The 26876-nt window shown below is 44.7% G+C and overlaps 1 protein-coding gene across 1 annotated transcript in view; it reads left to right on the top strand.

The window, feature by feature from the left end:
• Nucleotides 1-26876, top strand: part of GFRA4 (GDNF family receptor alpha 4) — a 209714-nt gene that overhangs the window by 171873 nt on the left and 10965 nt on the right. The window contains exons 5-6 of the mRNA XM_040357334.1: nucleotides 1434-1779; nucleotides 18265-18374. Of these exons, the coding sequence (XP_040213268.1) occupies nucleotides 1434-1779; nucleotides 18265-18374 (456 nt within the window). The remainder of the gene's footprint in view (nucleotides 1-1433; nucleotides 1780-18264; nucleotides 18375-26876) is intronic.

A 26876-nucleotide genomic window follows, 5' to 3' on the forward strand; every position in this document is an offset into this window, starting at 1 on the left:
ATGGCATCTGTCCCATAAATACCCTTCCCCAGAATGCACAGCGGCCAGGAACCTCCTACTGGGCTGTTCTGGGAAAAAGAATATTCATTAAAGCTGAACCTGATTGTAAATCTCATACTGGCCTGTGGTACTAGTGACACCTACTGGTAACAGTGAGAACTGCACAACTCAGCCACGTTTGAACAGAACCTAACAAACTATATACAATCAATCTGAGCTGTTTACAGCTCAGCCAAAAACTAAATTTACACTATAGCCCCTTTTTTTTTAGGAAAACAGAGGGCTACAAATATATTTATTGAGATTTCCAGTGTAGAAAGTCACAACAAAAGAAAAACAGAAGGTAGAACAGCCTGCATATGTACTGTAAAATTGTATCTGATACCACTGCTTTAACCGGTTAACGCCAGCCGCATGTATATGTACGTCCACAGAATGGCACGTACAGGCATATGGGCGTACCTGTACGTCCCCGCCTTTCCGCGGGTCGGGGGTCCGATCGGGACCCCCCCCGGTAAATGCGGCGGTCGGAAACCCGCGGAGAGCGATCCGGGACGAGGGCACCGCTATTCGTTTCTAGCTGCCCCCACGCGATCGCTCCCCAGAGCTGAAGAACAGGGAGAGCCGTATGTAAACACGGCTTCCCCGTGCTTCACTGTGGCGGCTGCATCGATCGAGTCATCCCTTTTATAGGGAGACTCGATCGATGACGTCAGACCTACAGCCACACCCCCCTACAGTTGTAAACACACACTAGGTGAACCCTAACTCCTACAGCGCCCCCTGTGGTTAACTCCCAAACTGCAACTGTCATTTTCCCAATAAACAATGCAATTTAAATGCATTTTTTGCTGTGAAAATGACAATGGTCCCAAAAATGTGTCAAATATGTCCGAAGTGTCCGCCAAAATGTCGCAATCACGAAAAAAATCGATGATCGCCGCCATTAGTAGTAAAAAAAAAAAAAAAATATCCCCTATTTTGTAAACGCTATAAATTTTGCGCAAACCAATCGATAAACGCTTATTGCTTTTTTTTTTAACCAAAAATAGGTAGAAGAATACATATCGGCCTAAACTGAGGAAAAAATACATTTTATATATGTTTTTGTGGGGATATTTATTATAGCAAAAAGTAAAAAATATTGAATTTTTTTCAAAATTGTCGCTCTATTTTTGTTTATAGCGCAAATAATAAAAACCGCAGAGGTGATCAAATACCACCAAAAGAAAGCTCTATTTGTGGGGGAAAAAGGACGTCAATTTTGTTTGGGAGCCACGTCGCACGACCGCGCAATTGTCTGTTAAAGCGACGCAGTGCCGAATCGCAAAACCTGGCCTGGGCATTTAGCTGCCTAAAGGTCCAGGGCTTAAGTGGTTAATGTGTTTCTGTTCAAATCCAGATCAGCTTTTTAAGTGTCACATCTTTTCTAGGTTCTGAGAATGAAGTCACACAAGTGAACCGTTGCCTGGATGCCGCCAAAGCCTGTAACGTAGACGCCACATGCCAGAAGCTACGGACGGAGTATGTCGGAATGTGTATACGCACCACCTCACGGAATGATGCTTGTAATCGCTCCAAGTGCCACAAGGCCTTGAGGAAGTTCTTTGACCGGGTTCCTGCAGAGTACACCAATGAACTCCTCTTCTGTCCATGCGAAGACACAGCTTGTGCCGAACGTAGAAGACAAACCATTGTCCCAGCATGTTCCTATGAGTCAAAAGAGAAGCCAAATTGCCTGACCCCGCTGGATGCCTGCAAGGGTGATTACATCTGCAGGTATTTGTCTTGTAGTTTAAGTTATATTGTCTGTTTTCTTTATCAGCTGCCTTGACGTTGAGACCTCACAGGTACCACAGATGTTTTCATTGTATAGCTGGAACTAAAAAAGAAGTACTTGAAGCTCAGAAAGTTTACTTTCCAGATGTTGAAGATGGAACCTTGAGATTCTTGAGACAGCTACTTGCAACTGATATATTTATAGAAGAATTTAAGATATGGATATTTTTACACAGTAGCATTGGTCCAGCTTGGACCAAAGTGACTATGCATATACCATATATGTAGGATGCCTCTAGAAGCTGGAAACCACTGTAGTAGATGCTACTCCAGTGATCTTTACTAGCTTCCGAGTCCTGTGCCGAGCGGCTGCTGCATTGAGAACACTGAAAGGTGGCATTCAGAGAATGCTTTGCATTTTTCAATGTTTGCAAAGCATTCTCTGATTGGTGTGTAGCGCTACCCCCTCAGGAGCCGCTGGTTAGATTGGAACGGCATGATTATGTTACCTCCGTGATGTGTCTAGGGATGATGATGAGATACAATAACGGAATGTCCAAACATCAGGGTGTCGTTTTCTGTGCTTTATTTCTTGCCCAACATGGCAAACAGTTAACTTGAGGTAGATAGAAATAGGTTGGTGAAAGGAGAATTTGCAGATTCAGGTCTATGGTTAAACGGAAGCAGTCCTGCCTCCAATGGGACTTTAACTCACGTCGCCACTCCAGCCGGAGTGGGTGAAGTGTACCTGGCAGAAGTCCGCGCCGTCCACGCTATACCACCTCCTCCTCGTTTGTCCGTGACGAGGAGGAGGCGGAGCTTTGTTACAGTGGATGGCGCGGACGGCGTTGACAGCGTGGAACTTCCTAAACACACAGCCTTGCTGTTAATTTAGAGGGGACAATGTACAGCGTAATATGGCTTTCCTTCCCTCCTCATCAATACTGACATGGCGGATAAGGTACATGGGCACAGATGATCGCAATTGCCACAGTGATGCTTGCAATGGGCACAGTGGGGCTTGCAATGGGCACAGTGGGGCTTGCAATGGGCACAGTGGGGCTTGCAATGGGCACAGTGAGTCTTGCAATGGGCAGAGTGAGGCTTGCAATGGGCAGAGTGAAGCTGCATATGGGCATTGTTGGCCCTCTTTTTTCCACTTACAGCAGCTGCTGCATTTCCTACCCTAGGCTTATACTTGAGTTTATACGTTTTCCCATTTGTTTGTGGTAAAATTAGGTGCCTCGGCTTATATTCGGTTCGGCTTATACTCGAGTATATACAGTACTGTATTTATAATGTATCTGACTGTGGTGGGACTAGCCCTTGACTCAATGCATTTCCCAGAATCAAGTCCTTCAGGAGAAAGGATAAGATTTATGATCTAAATGAAAAGAGAAACCACGTGGGGCACCTCATCAATGCCCGGGACCAGGCGGGGACTGCGGTCATGTGAACAGTTAAACTTTAAGGCAGTTCCCCAACTTAGAGATAAGCCCTCTGTGCCGTAAATAACATACAGAGTTTCTGTGAAAAGTCTTGTCCCATGTCACTACACACTGTAACTTGGCAGATGTTGCATTAGGAGGGACGTTCTAAGCCTGCACCTGTAACAGAATGGGGTCCCGCTATGCACCTAGCATGCACTTATTAACTCCAACGCCTCCCGTACTTCATGACCAGGCCGTAGATCTTCATAACGTGGGTTTGGATCTGGTTGCTATCGCATACCAACTGTTAGGGAGGGAGCCAGAACAACGACCCCCCTCATTACTGGTGGACCTGTAAGCTATACCAGGTACCATGCCTCATGACTGGTTGCTTTGTAGCTTATATACTATTGCTTGGTAACTTTTGGCAACAGCTGTACTTCTTCTGTTGGTTTACTTGCCTCATAAGCCTTTTTGTTGCAGAACTTTATACCTTGTAGTGTTTTACAGACCCTGTCGCTTTAGATACGCCAAAACCCACATGCACCCCTTGAATGACATTTCAATATGAACAACTTTATTTTTCCTAAACTAACTACTATAGTGTGGCTGCCCAGACATACCTTCATGAGGTGAAAGTCCATGATGGTATATTCCAAGGCTGGGATGCCTCTGAAAGTTCTGGTGCCTTCAGGCTAGAAGTACCGCCAACCTCAAGCAGGAACAGACCCCACTAATGGGATCAAAAGGGCGTAAACCAGGCCCTTGGATCTCAGCCTTCCCCCTTTTTTATAGCACTGGTGGGCTGGCAGGACCAAAAAGTACAAGAACTGAGCTGCTTTGTGTCTTCCCCCACAGAAGCCCAGATGCCCCCCCCCCCCCCCCACAGCCATCTTGCTTCTAGCACTTCCTGTTCAGAAAAGAAGCATATCTCAATGGATCCGGTTCAAACAGATCCCGGGCACCCGCGGTCCACATTCAAAAAGGGTCCTGTGTGCGAATTCAGACACCTGAACCAGTAAACTGGTGAACAAAGACGCACTGGACCCCACAGCTGCATATGTGTGAACCCGGTCTCAAAGTGAAGCAGTGGTGGCACAGTATTCCTACAGACAGGTGTAGCGCCCTCTTGCGTGTGCTAGAAGTAGTACAGGGTGTGTTAGAAGTTCAAGGCTGGATGACTCATCTTGACAGCTCCTTTGGTGCCTCCCCCTGGTTTAGAAGGTTGTAGAATCTTCTATAATTAGTGGGTGGAGGTTAGAAGGAGCTGCCTTGAATATGTATGAGGCCTCGGCCAATCCCCAGGAGTGGGCTGGCAGTGGGCAGAGCTCAACTCATAACTAGTCATATACCATGCCAGCAGGGACATTTGAGTAGAAGATGGAGATACAGTACTGAGGAGGCTGTCGTGGGCCCTTAGGGGTACCCCCTAGTCTGGGGGGGTGTCCTGTCTTGGGTCGGGGCTCAGGTGCTCGAAGGATCCTGCCTTAACAACCTTCAAGCGATCCTGCTAAACAACTCAAATAAATGAACAACAGCTCCCAACACCTGATGGTCCAAAAAGTCCCCGCTCGTTATGGCAATCTAAATGGGCTTTGTAGTTCCATAACGGATTGAGTGCTATAAAATCCCAAATGGCTTTCAAAGAGGAACATTGCATCCTTTTAATTATAAATTAGTGCCTGACATTTAATACTCCCGTGGGAGTCTGGAAAGGTCCTTGAGCTTCGTTGTAATAAACATTGACAGAGACGCACTCCTATTCTGCTAATGGCAGCAGCCGTGAGTGATTGTGTGACAAGTGCTACAGGCACCAAGTCAATATCCATTGTGGAGGATGTCATAGATCTTTTGACAGTTGTGTAGAGGAGAATGAAGAGTTCTGACTGCGAAGTGTGGCTAATTCTTCTATCAGAGCGCAACAATGAAACGCTGCACAGAGCCGGGCAAGTGGAAACACTATAAAATCATGTTCTGGAATAAAAGTCATTTAAAGTGTACCTGCCCTTGGCTCATGTAAGGCATAGCAACAGGCAGGGGTGTATTTAGGTTTTGTGCTGTCCTAGGCCTGACTAAACTCGTGCACCCTCTAATTTAAATATGACCCACCCCTTCCTGTCAAGGCCACACCCATTGCGGTTTAAGACCCACCCTGAAATGGATTCCCTTAATTTGCATAGAGTTCCTCTCACTTCCTGTTTGGCTATGGGACAGGAAGTGAAGGGAAATCTCTACAGTGGGGCAGGGATGGTAAAAAATTAGAAGTGACGCCCCCCCCCCCCCCACAGTTGCAGAATGCCAACCGCCCACATACAGGAAGCGGTGCGGACGATTTATGGGGGCGCTAAACTAATTTGCCTAACAGTGTAGTGCAAGCCGGCGGGGACACTGTCTGTGCTGACCTCCTGCAAAGTGCTGCCCTAGGCCTGGGCCTTGTTGGCCTAGGCCAGGATACAGCATTGGCAACAGGTCCACTTTAATGCCCGCCCCTCTGGCATTTCTTGTTCAGCTTTTTAATGAACTATGTAGGTATTGCCTTTCTCATGTAATGGGTGGAAAAGGGCTGTCCCTGACCCGTCCATGCTGCCAGTTTAATTAGCCATGTAGAGAATGCCAACTGTTACTTTAAAGTGGAACTTTACACTCTCAATCAACAATGACTATTTTTAATCCTTATACTGTTAGTATTAATAAATAGACAGGAAACTACACTATATTGTGAAAATTATTGGAACACCTGCCTTTACATGTATAAGATCTTTAACAGTATCCCAATCTTACTCCGTAGGGTTCAATATCGTTTGCCCACCCTTTGGCCCACCCCAGTAGGGTTCAATATTATTTGCCCACCCTTTGGCCCACCCCAGTACTGTTCAATATTGAGTTTGCCCATCCTTTGGCCCACCCCAGTAGGGTTCAATATTGAGTTTGCCCACCCTTTGCAGCTATACCAGCTTCAACTCTTCTGGGAAGGCTGTCCACAAGGTTTAGGAGTGTGTCTATGGGAATGTTTGACCATTCTTCCAGAAGCAGAATGTTTGACCATTCTTCCAGAATTTGTGAGCTCAGGCACTGATGTTGAGCGAGAAGGCCTGGCTTGCAGTCTTCTCTCTGATTCATCCCAAAGGCGTTCTATTGGGTTGAGGTCAGGACTCTGTGCAGACCAAACCTTGTGGACAACCTTCCCAGAAGAGTTGAAGCTGTTATAGCTGCAAAGGGTGGCCCAACTCAATATTGAACCCTACGGACTAAGACGGGGGATGCCATTAAAGTTCATGCGCGTGTAAAGGCAGGTGTCCCAATACTTTTGACAATATAGTGTATATCACATTTACTTGTGTTAAACTTTTTCTATTTTTTTATTTTATATATTTTTTTTTAATTTTCTCAGTTGCCTACTGGTTTCTGGCCTAAGCCAAAGGGAAGTCGTATATCCCAGGTGTCTTCATTTTAATTTTTTTTCCCTATAGGAGGGGAGGATGCTCTTTCTCATTAAAGCACACCCCTCCCTGCATGCCTAAGTTAAGGGCAGATGGATACCAGAGAGTAATCATCTGCCTTTACTCAAGATAGACATGGTTAGAAATGAGAATGGAGTGTTTTTCAAATTCATTTCTTACCAAAATAAAGCATGGAGACATGCATGGTCAGGGGGGGATGGACGGGGACGGGGGATGGGGGTTTGGTTTGAATCTTATAAATTGATGAAATAGTGTTTTTAGTGTGTGGTACTCAGGTACAATGCGGTTCTGCTTTTTATTGTGTGGGCTCTAACTCTAGGAAAGATCCTGGTCATGTGATTTGGGATGTTATTGATCTTCCTCCCCTCCCGCTCAGCAAGATACAAGGGTGGACAAAATAATGCACAAGTCTTTAAAAAATGATCTGGCTTTGAAGTAGTAAAATCACAGTTACAAACACATCTGCAGCACAGAGTCATTATGTTGACTGCCAATTACCATTATGTAACAGGGTTCGACGAAATCCAGGCGCCAGGTCGCAATTGCTACTAGAATTACCTGGTGCCTGGGGAAGGAAGCATAGGCCTTGCAGAAGGCCTATGACCTACAACATATGTAGCGCTATTCCTATTAGAAAGTGCTTTGTGTATAAATAGCGCCCTCTCCTGCCTGAAGACATGAAGACATGTATGATCTGCAACATATGTAGTGCTATAACTGCAATATTACCTTTGGATAGTGCCTTGTGCATAAAACACCGCCCTCTTCTGCCTGAAGAAGTGTATGACCTGCAACAAATGTAGTGCTATTACTATTAGAAAATGCCTTGTGGATAAATAACGCCCTCTTCTGCCTGAAGAAGTGTTTGACTTGCAACATACAGTATGTATTGCTATTACTATTAGAAAGTGCCTTGTAGATAAACAGTGCCCTCTTCTGCTTAAACAAGTGTATGACCTTTATCTAGGATTGCCACCTCATGCCTTTAAATCCAAACACATAGGGCCAGATTCACGTATCTGGGCGTATCTTTGTGCGGGCGTATCGTATCCTATGTACGCTACGCCGTCGCAACTTAGACAGGCAAGTGCAGTATTCACAAAGCACTTGCTCCGTAAGTTGAGGCGTAAATTAGCGTAAATTAGCGGGCGTAACCCCGCGTAATTCAAATTTGGAAGAGGTAGGCATGATGTATTAAAATGATCCGTGACCCCATGCAAATGAGGGGCCGAACGAACGGCGCGTGCGCCGTCCGTGGACGTATCCCAGTGTGCATGCGTCAGATAGAATGCCTAAGATACATCGAACACTGCCTACGACGTGAACGCAAGTTACGCACAGCTATATTCACGTACAACGTACATAAGCAACGGAAAAATCGACGGCTGTTCCGACGTCCATACTTTGCATTGGCTGCACCTCATATAGCAGGGGTAAATTTACGCCGGACGTAAGCCTAACGTAAACGTCATAGCGGGCACAAGTACGTTCGTGAATCGGCGTATCTACCTCATTTGCATATTATATGCGTAAATCTACGGAAGCGCCCCTTGCGGCCAGCGTAAATATGCACCCAAGATACAACAGCGTAAGAGACTTACGTCAGTCGTATCTTGGCAACAGTGAGGCGTATCTGATTCTATGAATCAGGCACATAGATGCGACGCCTCACATTCGGAACTTACGACGGCGTATCAGGAGATACGCCGTGGTAAGTCCTTTGTGAATCTGGGCCATATGAATTACACAGGTTCTGAGAGTACGTTAGTGCAGCTAAGGCACGAAGTACCGTATTTATCGCGGTATAACGCGCTCCCGCGTATACCGCGCACCCCTAATGTTGCCCCCGAAATTTCTGTAAAAAAAAAAGTTATATGATTTTATTACTTACAGTTTTGGTGTCTTTCCAGCGTCCATCGTCCGGTCCGGCGTCCGTCTGCGGCCTCGATGGTGTCCTCCCGGCCTCACGTCGAGTCCCCGCTTCCCGCGCTCAGTCGAACGCCTCCGCCGACATATACCGAGTGCAGTACACTCGGGTACATTCGGCAAGGCTCGGCTTAGCTCACGCTCACGCTCTGTGACGTTTCTGCGTGAGCACGAGCGAAGCCGAACCTGGCCGAATGTACCTGAGTGTACTGCACTCGGTATATGTCGGCGCAGGATTTCAAACAGAGCACGGGAAGCGGCTATCGGCGTATATCGCGCACCCACGATTTTCCCCTTATTTTAAGGGGAAAATAGTGCGCGATATACGCCGATAAATACGTAATTACCACCTTAATCAGCCACAGAACCCATGTAAATAAAATGTGTTTAGTTTTAAAGGGTTGAGGTGGCAACTCTTCCTTCATCCTGGCGCCATTGTTGTAAATTGCTCTCATTTTATGATCAATTTCTACAATATAGACAAAGTTTAAGTATCCGTGTGAGTTCACTTCATACATGCATGGTGATCCAGACGCTGGTGAGATGTCCCCAGAAACCGGATCTCTAGTCTGCCGTGGCCCTTAGCACCGAAACACCCACCGCATTATTGTTTACTGAGCCGAAAGCTACAAAATATTTCTGGAAGACAAAGCTCCTATAGGAAACAAAGTTCATACATCCGGCTTGTTTTATCCCCGGCTTCCAACTCACTTGGCCGAAAACCCCATTAAGAAAGTTTATATATCTCTGTTTCCGACAGCGGCCTAACAAGCTCACCGGTGCATACACCGAAAATCTATAAATCACTTTCTTTATCCTATCATCTCTTAGACGAGAGGTCTTTCCTCTGAGATCGTGTCTGGGGCTCAGGAATATTTTTTACACAGGGAATGTGTGATCACAGCAAAAGAACAAATGATGGCCCGGTGGGTCTTGAATCTCTTTCATAAGCAACCAATATTTGTAGAAATTTTTAAAGTGACATTAAACTATATCTTTATTCTCAAACAGTAATCCATACACATCCACTAATTAAAGGGGTTGTAAAGGCAATTTTTTTATTTTTTTTTAAATAACAAACATGTTATACTTACCTCCACTGTGCAGCTTGTTTTGCACAGAGTGGCCCCGAACCTGGTCTTCTGGGGTCCCTCGGCGGCTGTCTCGGCTCTTCACCGCAAGAACTAACCACCTTCATGCGAGCTCTCTCACATGGTGGTTAGTTCTTGCGGGCGCGTTCCCGTGATACAGCCGGCGGCTATAGCAGCTCACTGTATCACTCGGCCCCGCCCCCCCGGCGCGCCGCATCATTGCATGTGATTGACAGCAACGCAAGCCAATGGCTGCGCTGCTTTCAATCCATCCACTCTAGCCAATCAACGTCTAGACTGAGCGGCGAAGACGACGTCGCGGGCGAGCGCAGCAGGTGAACGGGCTCAGGTAAGTAAAACGGGGGGCTGGATGCATTAAGGTGCATTAAGGTGAAAAAGCATGAACCTTTAGTGTCCCTTTTTAATAGCTCTGTAATAAATTTTTTCATTAAATTGTTTGTTAATGTGTTTTTCTGCCTTACTGTAATGTCCCCTGTGAGCTCCCAAAACATTTCCTTTTGCCCCTCACTTCCTTTTGTTTGGAACAAGCCGTGAAAGTTAATTGTGGTCATGTGCACTGCTTTATGCAAACTAATCATCACATCGCCCAAAGGAGTGGATTTATTAAAACTGGAGAGTGCAAAATCTGGTGCGGCTCTGTGTAGAAACCAATCAGCTTTCAGGTTTTATTGTCAAAGCTTAACCATTTGCTGACCGCAATATGTAAATAAATATAAAGTGGAACCTTGGATTACGAGCATTATCCGTTCCAGGAGAATGTTCGTAATTCAAAGCACTCGCATATGAAAACGAATTTCCCCATAGAAGTCAATGGAAACTAAAATAATTTGTTCCGCATTGACTTCAATGGCATGCAATACCGCATGCGGCCAGAAAATAATGGTGGGGGGGGGCGCCGGAGATCTTCAGAAATGCTCGGGGACAGTTCAGCTGACCTTGGAAACCCTCAGAAAGGCTCAGAAAACCTGGGAACAGAGTATTTCCAAGTGATTCTGAGTATTTCCAAACGACTCCGAACCGTTCCGAGTGTCACCGGTGCCCCCCCCACCTCTGGCTAAATGCGGTACTGCACACCCCATTAGCTTGAATTCTGCTCGCAAACCTAGTCAGAATTAAAAAAAAGTTGCTCATCTTTCAAAATGCTCGTTAACCACATTACTCGTAAACCAAGGTTCCACTGTACATTGCAGCTTTGAAGTGGTTTACCGGGATTATGGTTGAAGCCATCAGCCATAACCCTGGTATTTTTTTTTGCAGCCGGTGGCTGGCTTTCTCATGAATGCACTCCGAGCAGCTCATTAGCCTCTGGAGCGCTTTCAGAAACTCGCCGCTGTCTCTCTGGCTTCCGGTTCACCCCGAGAAACAATCTGACTGTGCCACAGGCTGCTCTGATAGGCGATCAAAGAGTAGATCCTCTTTGATCGCCTCTATGGCCTTGGAGGACCGGAACGACGTCATGACGTCACTTCCGGTCTAGGCTATATATATATATTGGGGATCTTTTGTTTTAAAGAAGAGATTTGGGGTCCTTGAGATCTCTCCATAAAGAAGACCTGTCATCCTTATTTATCCTGGATACAGCCAATCACGGTGGTCACATGACCATAAACATGACCACAGCCAATCACAGCGGTCACATGACCATAAACATGACCACAGCCAATCACATCGGTCACAGCGGTCACATGACCACAGACAGTGACAGCGGTCACATGACCACAGCCAATCACAGCGGTCACATGACCACAGCCAATCACAGTGGTCACATGAACATAACCCCCCCCCCCCCGGCATCCTAAGCCCCTTACAGTGTCAGGATGCGCCGGTTCGAAGGGGTTAAAGTATATCTAATCCTAAGAGCAAAAAAGCAATCTATGTACAGTACTTACAGATAATGGGGCAGATCCACAGAGAGAGTACGCCGGCGTATCTACTGGTACGCCAGCGTACTTTCAAATTTTCCGCGTCGTATCGTTGTTTTGAATCCTCAAAACAAGATACAACGGCATCTGGGTTAGATCCGACAGGCGTACGGCTTTGTACGCCTTCGGATCTAAGATGCAATTGTTCGGCGTCCGCTGGGTGGCGTTCCCTTCGTTTTCCGCGTTGAATATGCAAATTAGCTATTTCCAACGATCCACGAACGTACGAGCGGCCGGCGCATTCCTTTACGTCGTCTCTAGTCTGCTGCTATTTCATGGCGTACTCAATGTTAAGTATGGCTGTCGTTCCAGTGTATAATTTCAATTATTTTATTTTTTTTGCGTAAGTCGTTCATGAATCGGGATGGACGTAATTTAGGTCCAGGTGAAAACCAATGACGTCCTTGCGACGTCATTTCGCGCAATGCACGGCGGGAAATTTAGGGACGGCGCAGTTCGTTCGTCGCGGGGACGCGCTTCATTTAAATGAAACACGCCCCCTACCTGCCCAATTTGAATTCCGCGCCGTTACAACACTTGAGATACACTACGCCGCCGTAACTTACGGCGCAAAATCTTTATGGATTCGAACCAAAGCCAGGTAAGGTACGGCGGCGTAGCGTATCTCAGATACGATGCGCCGGGGCAGATCTTTGTGGATCTGCCCCATTATTATTATATATATATATATATATATATATATATAACTATTATATTATTGGTATTTATATAGCAATGACAATTTACACAACTCTTTACATATATAAATCAGTCCCTACTGTAAAGGAGCTTACAATCTAAGGTCCCTTCCTCACACTCATACATACATATACTAGGCCCAATTTAGACAGGACCCAATTAACCTAACAGCATGCACTTTAGGAGGAAACCCAGCTGAACTCCAGGAACATACAGTATATACTTCTCAATGGCCACAAAGGTTTAAGTCCACTTTGTGAGCATCAAACATGTTTACAAACCTAAATATTATCTTGTAAAAGTAGCAGTGACCTCATCACTGCGCTTTCTGTAGCCTGTGCAGAAAGCAGAGCTGTAGGAGGGGCCCAGCAGGCTCCACCTACTACAGGCTTCCTGGAGAAAACTACAGGAAGGGGCGGAGACAAGACCAGTCACCCTGCACAAAGAGAGAGGGCCGCAGTGAGCTGTCTTTAAAATTACAGGAAGTTCCTTCACCGAGGGAAAGTCTCACACTGGATTACTGCACAGATCTGGAAGAAATACACAAATTAATTCGAGATTCAAGGAAGAATATACATTTTTTTATACTAATCCAGTCGGAGGTAAACATCCTGCAATTAAAGATTTGTTTTATGATGCAAATTTGCAAGGTTTAAATGTTATTAAAACCCCAAAAAGGTTTTCTGTCCCCTTTTTGTGCCTAGTCTGGAAAAATTAGGTATGAACTTCAGTATACAATATTTCATTTTTTTATATACTGTCAGTTATTTGTAGCTCAACAGAGCAATAATTAAATGACGATTTAATACTACTTGTATGGGTAATATTAATTAAAAAATCACATACTGGTAGCAGTTTGTCTGTCGAAATTGTCGATTTTTTTTTTTTTTTTGTGTGAATGGGGAAAATACCACATTATGGCCACTAGTTGTCGCTGACTATCATAGCAAGTAAATATGCTCCCCAGCTCCATCTAGTGGACATAATGTAGTGATTTTCGCATTCATACATTCGATCTGCAGAGAATATAGCCAAAGAACATTCACACAGAACAAATTCCAATGGACAAACAGCTTTGCAAATTATGTATAAATGCACCCCTAAGTGAACTGTGTACTACGTATGTATTTTTAATTTGTGTATGCATGTTCCCCTTTAAAAAGAAGAGGCTATGCCTTTATTAGAGCTGGATCCAGAACACTTTCAAAATGTTGATGGAGACACTAGGCAATCTTTTTTTTTTTTTTTTTTGCACAGGGTCCCTGTGGCTTTAAGTTGAACCTTTGGGGCTGAGATAGTTCTTTATGGGAAACACAGTTATAAAACAGCCCTTGGTTTATCTGCAGCAGTTACAGCTATGCATCAACGACCCGAGCAATAAATTTACTGGTACATTTAGAAATTGTCATTGCGCGCTGCATTCCTCTATAGAACAAGATGTATTGCTCCCTTACAAGATGCATGGCCTGGCTACGAGGTTATTACTTAAAGCCCAATGTGTTCCATGCTAGTAAAAGATACAGCAGGCAGTTTTCTCCTACATCTATCGTATACGGGATTGTGGCGCCCACACATTTTCAGCATTTCAATCATCGCTTTCTGGCCTGCATCCTGCTGCCTCACTTTATTAAACCACTTTATGTAGCGCTGGCGATAACTCATAACTCCCAGCATCCCACTTTTGGGATGAGACGGTCCCTGTTCTGGATTTTCTGTGTAATGGGGTAACCCATTCCTGTCCAGCCTTTATTCCAGCGGAGTACTATGAATATGAGGCCCCCAGGATCCCAGTGCTGATCACTTGGAGGATGCCTGCAGGGCAATACTCCACAGAGTCCCAAGATTAGAAGGCAATAGACCCCAGTGCATATGGCCAGGGGACATCTCCATATAAGTTAGAGGATAGAGCAGTCCACATATGTGGACTCTTTACTAAATGAATGAACGCAAGGTACAGGTCAGCCTATCAGATGATCAGCAGAATACAACATACAATTTTAAACACTTTCAAACCAATGTACAGAGAGCACAAGACAAGGGTAATTATGTAAGTCAAAAATACCATAGTACAGAGGGTATAGACAAAACAAGTGGCCTGTATCTACAGGAGGGGTGTCCCAGAGTACTAGGGAAATGCAAGTGGTCCTCCAACTGGTCCATAAGGGTAATCTAAACAATCTCCCTTTCCCGCCTTTATGCTGGTCCATATTTATTCACCCAAAGGAAGAGCGGATTATCACTCTTCTTGTGGCAACTACTGCCTACCACTACAGGAAGTTCTACACTTTATTAATATACCCTCATCCAGGACACACCTCTCCTAACAGGGGCATGGCTGGCACCTAACCCAACTGGCTCCTAAGATCGGATCATACTCGCCACCTATAATGGCATCTAGTGGATAACCAAACGTCTAGATCAAACGCCTACAGAAAGTCCAGAATCGAGCGGTAAGGCTAGCCCTCAATCTGAGAGGCCACCGCCCAACCTCTGGGCACCAGGCAGCCCTTCATTGGCTGCCTGTGGGGCAGCGGATCAGATTTAAGGTTTTAATCTTAGTTTTTAAGGCGTTCAATAAATTAGGTCCTACTTACCTCCAGGCGAAATTGACAAGACATCTTACTGGCCGTTCATTAAGAGCGGCCACTCAATTCCGCCTGGTGGTCCCAAAGTTTAGATTAAAAAAGTGGGGGGGCAGAGCATTCTCGAGGTTGGGACCTAGAGAGTGGAACCTCCTGCCGTTGGCTCTCAGGCAGACCTCAAGGCTGGGTAGATGGCTGTGCGACAGGGGGTGGAAACTGACGGGGTGACAGGGGTTCTTTTTCTTCTAGGGGCTCTTGTACTGTTTTTTTTTTGTCTGATTTATGCTATTGCTTTTTAATGTTTTAATGTTTTTCTGTTTTAACGGCTTTGCTGTCTGTGATTTTATTGTTGTTGTATGTACGGCGAATGGCACTTGGTCCCGCCGCCGGGTAGCGTTTTAATGCTTATGTGATTTAACGCTTAACAAAAATATTCAATAAACAATTATAAACAATAACCAGGGGAACTACAACCCTACCCTACCCTACTGAATGTGAGCAGACATCCAGCTGCCTCCAGCTTTCCCATTAAAGGGAAGCTCAATGTTGCCTACAAGAAGGTTCATATTAATTCACTCACAGGAGAAACCAGTTACCACTCCCCTTGTGGCATTTACTAGACATGTGCACACTGAAATATTTGATTTCGGAATTTCGTTTTCGTCCGAAAAATAAATTTATTTAGTTACTCCCGAATTTTTTTTTTATTTCATCTAAAAAAATGCATTCGTCCGAATATCAAAATTAATTAAGGTTGAATCTGTCATTGAAGGCTTATGGTGTCTGTCGAATGTTCTAAAAAGATTCGACGGAATCTTAAAAAAAAAAAAAAGATTTGACGGAACCTTTAACCCTTTCATGCCTATGCCTATGTATGACATTTGGTGTTTACAAGTTAAAATCCATATTTTTGGCTAGAAAATTACTTAGAACCCCCAAACATTATATATATATTTTTAGCAGAGAATCTAGAGAATAAAATGGCGATTGTTGCAATATTTTATGTCATACGGTATTTGTGCGGCGGTGTTTTAAACACAACTTTTTGGGAAAAATTTACTTTCATGAATTTTAAAAAAATGAAAAAGTAAAATTAGCCCAATTTTTTTGCATAATGTGAAAGATGATGTTATGCCGAGTAAATAGATACCAAGCATGACACGCTTTATAATTGCACGCACTCGTGGAATGGCGACAAACTACGGTAACTAAAAATCTCCATAGGCGACGCTTTAAACTTTTTTTACGGTTACCAGGTTAGAGTTACAGAGTAGGCCTAGTGCTATAATTATTGCTCTCGCTCTTACGATCGCGGCGATACCTCACATGTGTTATTTGAACACCGTTTTCATATGCGGGCGCGACTTCCGTATGCGCTTTCTTTGCTGCGCAAGCTCGCGGGGAGGGGGGCGCTTTAAAAAATTTTTTTTTTTGTTTTCTTATTTATTTATTTATTTTTTCTAATATTACATTTTTTTTTTTTTTTTTTACATTTTGATCACTTTTATTGCTGTCACAAGGAATGTAAACATCCCTTGTGACAGCAATAGGTCGTGACAGGTACTCTTTATGGAGGGATCGGGGGTCTAAAAGACCTCCGAGCCCTCCTTTGCACTTCAAAGTATTCAGATCGCCGAAAACGGCGATTCTGAATACTGTGTACTTTTTTAAATCCGGCGCCATTGGCAGCCGAGAAACCCGGAAGTGACGTCATGACGCCGCTTCCGTGGTTTCAATGCGCACACTGAATCAAAGCCGTTTACGGCTTTGTTTCAGAGCGCGCCGAGACGCTGGAGGCGCCGGATCGTGGATCGGGTCTCCCGGTGGGACGGGAGGCCCGGTCAGAGCGGCGAGAGGCGGCGGGAGGGGGGGGATGTCCCCTCCCGCTCCTCCGGCATAACAACCGAGCGGCTTTTAGCCGCATCGGTTGTTATGTTTGGAAAGCCGATCGCCCGCTCTAAACAACGGTACCGGGATGATGCCTGCGGCTGCAGGCATCATCCCGGTACAACCCCTGAAAGCCGAGGACGCATATATGCGTACGCTCGGCGTGAAAGGGTTAAAAAAAAAAAGAAGATTCGACAGAATCTTTAAAAAAAGATTCGACGGAGCAACGAAACTGTACGATGCCGCAATCGTACATTTACGGTCTAATGTTCCGCCTACAAGCTATAGAAGAATTCTAATGTTGTATGACTAATAATAATTATATTTATTAATTATTATTACTAGTCAACCAATATTAGAATTCTTCTATAGCCTATGGGCAGAGCATTTCACCATAAATGTCTACATGCAGGTCTGTATCCACCCACAGGAGAAACTTGTTACCTCTATTTGTGGGAACTACTTCTACCCATCACAGGAAGTTCTCCACATTTCTAATACATCCTGACCCAGGACACCCCAATTCTAACAGGGGCATGGCTGGCACTTAACCCAAGCGGCTCCCAGGTTGAATCTCACTCACCACCTATAAGGTGCACCCAGTGACTAACTGTGGGAAGTACTACCTACATGCCCTACAGATTCAACTCTCCGCATCCCTATTTTACCCACTCTGACTATATATATATATATATATATATATATATATATATATATATATATATATATATATTAATCTATATTAATATTAATCCTTTGCAGGTTAATGGTCAGAGGAAATATGGTGGCCCTCCTGCAGACTGGGTTGGAGAAGCTCCTTCACTTGGGACAGAAATATCAATAATCTCCCTCAAGAACTCTATGAAGATAAATGAATTCCACTTTATGTTTTTCTTTTGTAGTATACAGATTACACAAGTGAAAGTCAAACACCTGACAGACAGCATGTGTAATGTACTTTGTGTATCTGTGGGCTTGGTGCCAGGCTGTCTGATGTTGGACACTCCGGAACTAATCAAAGTTTGGGTGCCTAGCTGTTGATTAGCTTACTGTTATTAGATCACTGTTAGCTGTTGGCTGTTCATCAGGTGTACTAATGATATTACTGTTTAAAGTTTGCATTGTTTACAATAATGTGATCAAACTCTTATCTGATTTTGCGTGGTTTATATTCTGTGTGATTTTACAATAAAGGGTCAGTTCCAGTTTGCACCTCAGCTAGTTATTGGGTATAATACCTGGTTTCTGGTTCCGGAGTGGAGGAAGCTGTATCTTGGCGGAGGCTCCCAGGCTGGATGCCAGGCGGTCTCACAATGTCCAACAAGCTCATATAGTTGTGATGGTCAATTGTCCACAAATCTTTGGCTATATCGTGTATCTGTGTCTCTGACAGAAATAAAAACATTTTCAAAAGTTCTAGTAATTCATAAGGGCCCTTTTAACACGGTTATCTTTTTTATTTTCAGGTCCCGGCTAGCAGCGTTCCAGTTAGATTGTCAGCCTTCACCGCACTCCGTGACTGGGTGTGCGCGAGAGAATTATGCCGCCTGCCTGATGGCGTACACAGGAATTATAGGTAATGCTTCTAATAATAGGATACTTGCTGCTTTTATGCTGCTTTATTATATAAACAAATGTTGCATTAAAAAATAGATGGCTTTCAAATAACCATCTTCGTAGGCCGTGTACACACGGGCAAACATGTACGATGAAACCGGTCCGCCGGACCGTTTTCACCGTACATGTCTGCCCGGGGATTTCTGTACGATGGCTGTACTAACCATCGTACAGAAATCCGCGCGTAAACAATACGCGGGGCGTGTCCGCGGTGTCGCGCGACGATGACGCGGTGACGTGGGCGGGCCTGCCAGTTAAATGCTTCCACACATGCGTCGAAGTCATTCGACGCATGCGAGGGATGGCGGGCGCTCGGACATGTACGGTAGGTCTGTACAGACGACCGAACATGTCCGAGCGGGCAGGATTCCAGCGGACTGTTTTAAAACAAGTCCAGGAATATTTGTCCGCTGGGAAAAGGCCCGGCGGGCAAATGTTTGCTGGAATCCTGCACGCTCGGTCCTACACACGACCGAACATGTCTGCTGAAACTGGCCCGCGGACCAGTTTCAGCAGACATGTTTGGTCGTGTGTACGGGGCCTAAAGGGAAAGTTTTTATTAATGCAGATCTTTACCCTCAGGAGTGACTTCTCTCCTTTCCACCCCCTCCTTCCCTCCGCTACCAGAATAGGGCTGTCTTTTTTTGCTTGTTTGTATGTTTTCATTTTTTTAAAGTGCGGCTCGGCACTATTTTATCAGATTGGAGAAAAGTTGCAATCTTGCTTGCTTGGTATATTCTGCTGTGACACCACAATAGGAGGTGTCAGTTTAATGAAAACAGACACCAATAATAGTATAGCCATTTTAGAAACCAGCACTGTGTTGCAGTGTGCACACACACACACCAGCTAATTTATAGATACCCCAGTATTTCCAGATTGTCAACCCTACCCTAAGAAGATATAAATTGGGATAAAATCTTAGGAACAAAGAACACAGAAGAGAGATGGGTTTGCTTTAAGAGCATATAAAATAAGGGCATTAGCCAATGCTTCCAATTAGGAAATAAATTTAAAAGAGCGAACAAAAGTCCTGGATGGCTTAACTGCAATGTAAAAATGCATATAAAAGCAAAGGAGAAGGCCTTTAAAAAATGCAAGGCTGAGGGATCCTAATCAGCATTCAGAATTTACAAAGAATGCAACAAGAAATGTAAGGGGGCAATTAAGGCGGCCAAGATAGAACACAAAAGACACATAGTGGAGGAGAGCAAAAAAAATCCCAAGAAATTCTTTAAGTATATAAACAGTACAGGCATACCCCGCTTTAAGTACACTCACTTTACATACACTCGCGAGTAAGGACATACCTGCGAGTGTATGTAAAGTGCCTTACAAGTATTGTACGGACATTTTGCAGCCGCAGTAGAAGGAGCTGAAGCTCCGAGAGCATACCCCACCCTGTTCCAGTGTGCCCCTGACACCCCCACTACAGCCCCTGAGACCTCAACTACAGCTCTTGACACCCCCACTACAGTCCCTGACCCCCTACTACACCCTAGAAGTGAAAAAGGGTATTGTTTCACTTTAAGTACATTTTCGTTTTACATACATGCTCTGGTCCCGTTGTGTACTTAAAAGTGGGGTATGCCTGTAAAAAAGGAGGAAAGACCATATTGGCCCCATAAAGAATGAGGAAGGACATCTGGTTACAAAGGATGGGGAGATGGCGAAGGTATTGAATTTATTCTTCTCCTCAGTCTTCACAAGGGAATCGGGGGCTTCAGTAACCAAAACTGCAGTGTTTATCCTCATGACATATCACAGGAAGCACCCTCATGGCTAGGGATCAGCTTCGGGTCCGAGTCGAACTCATGTTCGACTTGAACATTGCCTGTTCGCCGAACAGCGAAACAATTTGGGGTGCTCGCGGCAAATTCGAAAAGCCGCAGAACACCCTGGAAAAGTCTATGGGAGAAATCTAAATTGCTAATTTTAAAGGCTAATATGCAAGTTGTTGTCCTAAAAAGTCTGAGGGGACATGTATCAATGCAAAAAAAGTTTTAAAAAACTGAAGTTTTTTCGGGAGCAGTGATTTTAATAATGCTTAAAGTAAAACAATAAAAGTGAAATATTCCTTTAAATTTCGTACCTAGGGGGTGTGTAAAGTATGCCTGTAAAGCAGCGCTTGTTTCCCGTGCTCAGAACTGTCCCTGCACAAAGTGTCATTTCTGAAGGATAAAAAGTCCTTTAAAATCACTGCTCCCGAAAAAACTGCAGTTTTTAAAACTATTTTTGCATTGATACGTGTCCCCTGGTCCGGCAGGACCAGGGTCCCCAAACACTTTTTAGGACAATAACTTGCATATTAGCCTTTAAAATTAGCACTTTAGATTTCAAATGTTCGAGTCCCATAGACTTTAATAGGGTTCTAAAGTTCACACAAACTTTTGGTCTGTTCGCAGGTTCTGGTGCAAACCGAACAGGGAGGTGTTCGGCTCATCCCTACTCATGGCTAACAGAGGACAGATCTAGAAATAGACTTGGGAAACTTAACATTAATAAATCACCGAGACCAGACAGCTTGCACCTGAGGATACTTGGGGAACTCAGTAAAGTAATTGCCAGACCATTGTTCCTAATGTTTACTGACAGTCTACTGACTGGAATGGTACCAGCTGATTGGACAAAATCCAATGTAGCGCCAATATTTGAGAAAGGGCAAAAATGCATCCCTGGGAATTACAGACCAGTTAGCCTAACATAAATAGTATGCAAGCTTATGGAGGGAAACTATATACAGGATTTTAGTAATGAAAACGGTATCATTACCAGTAATCAGCATGGATTCATGAAGACTCGTTCTTGCCAAACCAATCTATTAACCTTCTATGAGGAGGTGAGCTGCCATCTAGATAAAGGAAGGCCCATAGAAGTGGTGTATCTGGATTTTGCAAAAGCATTTGACAGTTTCCCATAAACGTTTACTGTACAAAGTAAGGTCTGTTGGCATGGACCATAGGGTGAGTACATGGATTGAAAACTGGCTACAAGGGCGTGTTCAGAGGGTGGTGATATATGGGGAGTACTGGGAATGGTCAGGGGTGGGTAGTGGGGTCCCCCAGGGTTCTGTGCTGGGACCATTCCGATTTAATTTGTTCATAAACGATCTGGAGAATGGGGTAAACAGTTTAATCTCTGTATTTGCTGACGATACTAAGCTAAGCAGGGCAATAACTTCTCTGCAGGATGTGGAAACCTTGCAAGAAGATCTGAACAAATTAATGGGGTGGGCAACTACATGGCAAATGAGGTTTAATGTAGAAAACATTTTTTTTTTACCAACATTTTGGACTGTGACTGCCTACCCCCATCAGAACCCTGTTGGATGCTGCTTTGAAGGCTCACATATCAATATGTTGATTGTGTCGCCTCGGTAAGAGTTTACACATACTTCTACCGAGTCATCATCCTTTATGACTTACCTTTACAAGCTAATTTTTTTGTAGGTTTCCATAATTTGTTTACGTCCCCTCTATGTACTGGCTTCTTTAAGTAAATCACAGTGACATTTTACCTTAACTATACCAAACATTTATTTTGGGCAGACAGCAGTGTGACCGATCCAGGTGTCGCTCCCTGTCTCTGTCTCATCTGCGTTGTCCTCTTCATTTATGCATGCCATACGAAGGAATCACACAGATTGTCTCATGGTATTTACGTGTGTCATAAACAGCACCGGCCTCTCCCTGTCACAGCTGGTGCTGGCAACAACCCCAGTTTAGCAGTTGGGGCTTGAACTACGGGCCAGTTTTTTTTAACAGATAAGCTTTCCAACTCTGGCACAAATCGACAATGAAGGTGATTCACAGCCAAAGCTGTATCTGTCTACATAGTAAAATCATTGAGGGCCCCCCTTTTTTTTCTAATCCCTTTCTCAAAGTAATTCCCTTCAGTAATACAGAATATTCATTTATTTTATTGTAGTAAACAGAGATTCCATAACTAGATGTACATCAAATTTTTCCAAATGCATTTGCCGGATGTTATTCATATTCAAATAAATAATTGTGTAGCCAAACAGTGCTTTTGGGTCCCATAGCACTTGCACAGTCTTATATGGAAGATCTTGTATGGCTATATTTACAGCATTGAGCAGTGAGACACACTGATTAGTCTTCTTTTTGTCAGCTGCCTCTCCTTACTGGACACATATACAAGATCGGTAGTTTTGTCCAAACTTAAAGGGGAGTTCCACCCACAATTTCACTTTTTAAATATAAATACCCCTGTAATACACAAGCTTAAAGCGGTTCTCCACCCTAAAGTGGAGTCCCGGTGATCGGAACCCTCCCCCCCTCCGGTGTCACATTTGACACCTTTCAGGGGGAAGGGGGGTGCAGATACCTGTCCACTTCCGGCCAGACGCTACGGGCAAAAGACGGGCATTCCGTCACATCCCGTCTGTCGCCCGTTGTGTGCTGGAAACACTCGGCTCCCAGCACACAGCGGGAGCCAATCGGCTGGCACGGCGCGACTCGCGCATGCGCCGTAGCGAACCTGGCAGTGAAGCCGCAGCGCTTCACTTCCTGGTTCCCTGAGCGTGGATGGCGGGGGGAGCAGCAGAGAGACGAGCGATCGCTCGTGCTCTGCTGCGATTGGCGCTGGACTCCAGGACAGGTAAGTGTCCTAATATTAAAAGTCAGCAGCTGCAGTATTTGTAGCTGCTGGCTTTTAATATTATTTTCCCGTGGCACATCCGCTTTAATGTAGTCTAGTAAAGTTAGTCTGTAAACTAAGGTCCGTTTTGTTAGGTTGTTAGAGCATTTAGTTAGTTTATAATCTAGAAATAGACCGTGGCCATCTTAAGTGTGGGCATCATGAAGCCAGACTGTATGACTTCCTGGATTTCAGCCTTGCAGATCTCGCACATGCTCAGTGCTGCACAAGCGATGTAATAGGTTTCAGTCAGGTTTATTTGCAAGGACTACTGGGATACATGATGCCTATCCCAGAAACGCTTGCGAATAGCCTTGTGACTTAATAGCCTAGGCTAATAAGGAGGAGGAAGTAATGAAGGACTACAAAATAAAGGTATTTACAAGCAACAAGATAAATAAAAATTGTCCATTTTGAACACTATGAGATTAGGGCATGCAGCACAGACAAACATAAAAAAATGGGTGGAACTCCACTTTAAAGTGTTACTAATCCCACAACAGTAAAATCAGTCTGTTTATGCACTAAACCATGCTTGTTATACTCACTGTGGAACACCTTTTTTGTGTAAAAAGGCTGTTTGATATTGACTTCTCTGATCATCCTCTTCTTCCACAGTCCCCAATTAATGTCTTTATCTTACAGAGCCTTAGGCCGCGTACACACGGTCAGTCAAAACCGATGGAAACGGACTGAAGGTCCGTTTCATCGGTCCAAACCGACCGTGTGTGGGCCCCATCGGTCAGTTATCCTTCGGTCCAAAAATTTAGAACTTGCTTTAAAATTCAACCGATGGACGCCTAACCGATAGGTCAAAACCGATGGTTAGTACGCAAGAGCATCGCTTAAAAACCAGCGCATGCTCAGAATCAAGTCGACGCATGCTTGGAAGCATTGAACTTCGTTTTTCTCTGCACGTCGTTGTGTTTTACGTCACCGCGTTGGACTCGATCAGTTTTTTAACTGATGGTGTGTAGGCACATCAGACCATCAGTCAGCTTCATCGGTTAACCGATGAGAACGCCGTTATCATCGGATGGACTGATCGTGTGTACAGGGCTTTAGGGGCACTCTGCACATGCTCAGTTCGGTGTGTATTTCTAGAGAGTTTTTTTTTCTTTTTTTATGGGGGGGGGGGGGGGGGTGCATGTGATCAGCACAGGGCCAATCAGCACTGTCCAGATAGAGGGACAAGCTTTAACCACACACTGATTGAAGTCACAAGATTGCTATATACTGCTGATGAAAAATAGAATTTAGCAGTTTATTTTTACTAAAATAATTGCATTTGCATGTTCTGTGTACGGTGGGAGACCAGATATAGTGAATGTAGGCTCCTGGATTTAGTAACACTTTAAAGAGGAACTTCAGTCCACCTCGACCTAAAACATTTTTTTACTTGCTGGTAATTGTTCCTGTATGGGAAAGAAAATCATACAAGTCCATATAGTCCACCATTGTCTGTCTTCTAGCCCAAAGTTCTTCTTAACTGCTTCGGGTGCCACTATCTTGGGCCAATATCTGTGCATTCCCAGACATGGGGCTCTGCCAGATCCTATAGACCAATGCTGTATCTGCACATGAGTAAGATATGCACACTGGACACGTCATCCTTTTTTATATATATATATATATATATATATATATATATATATATATATATACAGTATATATTTAATAATAAACAAATTGCCATTGTGTAAAGGGGGGGGGGGGGCAGAGCAAAGGAAGTCATATCCATTGATGAAGGTCTGCTTTAACCAGTTGTCCCTCAAAGTAACAGAAGAGACCATTGGGTTCCTCATAGGACCTTTATTTAAAAGTAAACCATGTTTGCCTAGAAGTTCTCCCTGTCCTGTACTTCACTATGGCACAATCCCCTAGCCCAGTGGTCATCAACCCTGTCCTCAGGGCCCACTAACAGGCCAGGTTTTATGTATTACCTTGGGGAGATGCAGACTAAAATACTGCAATCACTGAGCAGAAAATTATATCACCTGTGATGTATTTCAGTTATGTTGCAAACTGGCCTGTTAGTGGGCCCTGAGGACAGGGTTGATGACCAATGCGCCTAGTCCATCCCATGCAGAGTCTCTCAATTAGCCTTGAGGTTCCTGCTTTTGTTATGGTATAGCCAGGCCTATGCTTTCCACAGTGGTACTAGTGGGACTGTGTTGAGGGCAGCACCGAGCTCAAAACTATGATTTTTTTTTTCTCCTTTCAACCACTTTTGGACAGCTGAAGCAAAATTTATCAAAATAACTGTAGGGGGAAGGTGGGACAAGCCATGTCGAGAGGAGTTACAATCAAGCAAAGGTTGTCAAAGACTGGTCTGTGACTTTCCATTTGCTGGGATGCAGCCAAAGTGAGGGGAATTCCCCTGTTGGACACTAGGGATGAGCTCATGTTCGACTCGAACATTGCCTGCTCGGCAAACAGTGAACAATTGGGGTGTTCATGGCAAATTCCGAAAGCCACGGGACACCCTGTTAAAGTCAATGGGAGAAATCTAAAGTGCTAATTTTAAAGGCTAATATGCAAGTTATTGTCCTAAAAAAATGTTTGGGGACCTGAGTCCTTCCCCAGGGGACATGTATCAATGCAAAACAAAGTTTTGAAAACGCCTGTTTTTTCAGGAGCAGTGATTTTAATAATGCTTAAAGTGAAGCAATAAAAGTGATATATTCCTTTTAATTTCGTACCTGGGTGGGGGGGGGGGGGTGTATAGTATGCCTGTGAAGCAGTGCATGTTTCCCGTGCTTAGAACTGTCTCTGCACAAAGTGTAATTTCTGAAGGAAAAAAAGTCATTCAAAATCAGTCGTGGCTATTATGAATTGTCGGCTCCCGGCAATTCAGAGAAAAGTCATTCATAAAAAAAAAAAGTGTTCTGATATGAATATTAAGGGTAACCCCGCCGTCAAATTAAAAAAAATAAAGACGTGGGGTTCCCCCAAATATCCATTCCAGACCCTTCAGGTCTGGTGTGGATTTTAAGGGGAACTCCACCCCAAATAAAAAAAAATGGCGTGGAGTTCCCCCAAAAATCCACACCAGACCGCTTATCCAAGCACGCAACATGGCAGGCAGCAGGAAAAGAGAGGGGGACGAGAAAGCCGCCCCCCTCCTGAACCATACCATGCCACATGCCCTCAACATTGGGAGGATGCTTTGGGGGGTCTGTGACCCCTCAAAGCACCATGTCCCCATGTTGATGGGGACAAGGGCCTCACCCCCACAACTCTTGCCCGGCTTATCGTAATCAGGAAGACCCCGGACCCCCAGATCCCACCCCCCCCCCATGTGAATTGGTAATGGGGTAAATTGTACCTCTACCATTTCACTAAGAAAGTGTAAAGAATTTTAAAAATAAAACATACACACCGAGGAAAAAGTCCTTTATTAAAAAAAAAATAATAATCCAGCGGTGGTAATCCACTCTCGGTCTCCGCTCCTATCCTACGACGGGTGATCTCCTCTCCGCCGGGGTCCAGCGATGAGAAGATCTCTTCATCCAGGTCCGGGATCTAGCCGCACGCATCTCCGCCTGTCTCCGCCGGATACAGCCTGGCGAATGATGCAGCTTGAGCCAGTGACAGCTCTTATATAGGTGAGGCGGGGCCACCTGTCACGTGACTCCATCCCCTTCTGACGCAAGGGAGAGCCCAGGCTTCCCCAGTGACGTGGCGGGTGCGTCAGAGGGGGTGGGGTCACGTGACGGGTGGCCCCACCTCACCTATATAAGAGCTGTCACTGGCTCAAGCCACGTCATTCGTCGGGCTGTCTCCAGTGGAGACAGGCGGC

This window comes from Rana temporaria, chromosome 1 (genome assembly GCF_905171775.1).
Source record: "Rana temporaria chromosome 1, aRanTem1.1, whole genome shotgun sequence".
Lineage (NCBI taxonomy): Eukaryota > Metazoa > Chordata > Amphibia > Anura > Ranidae > Rana > Rana temporaria.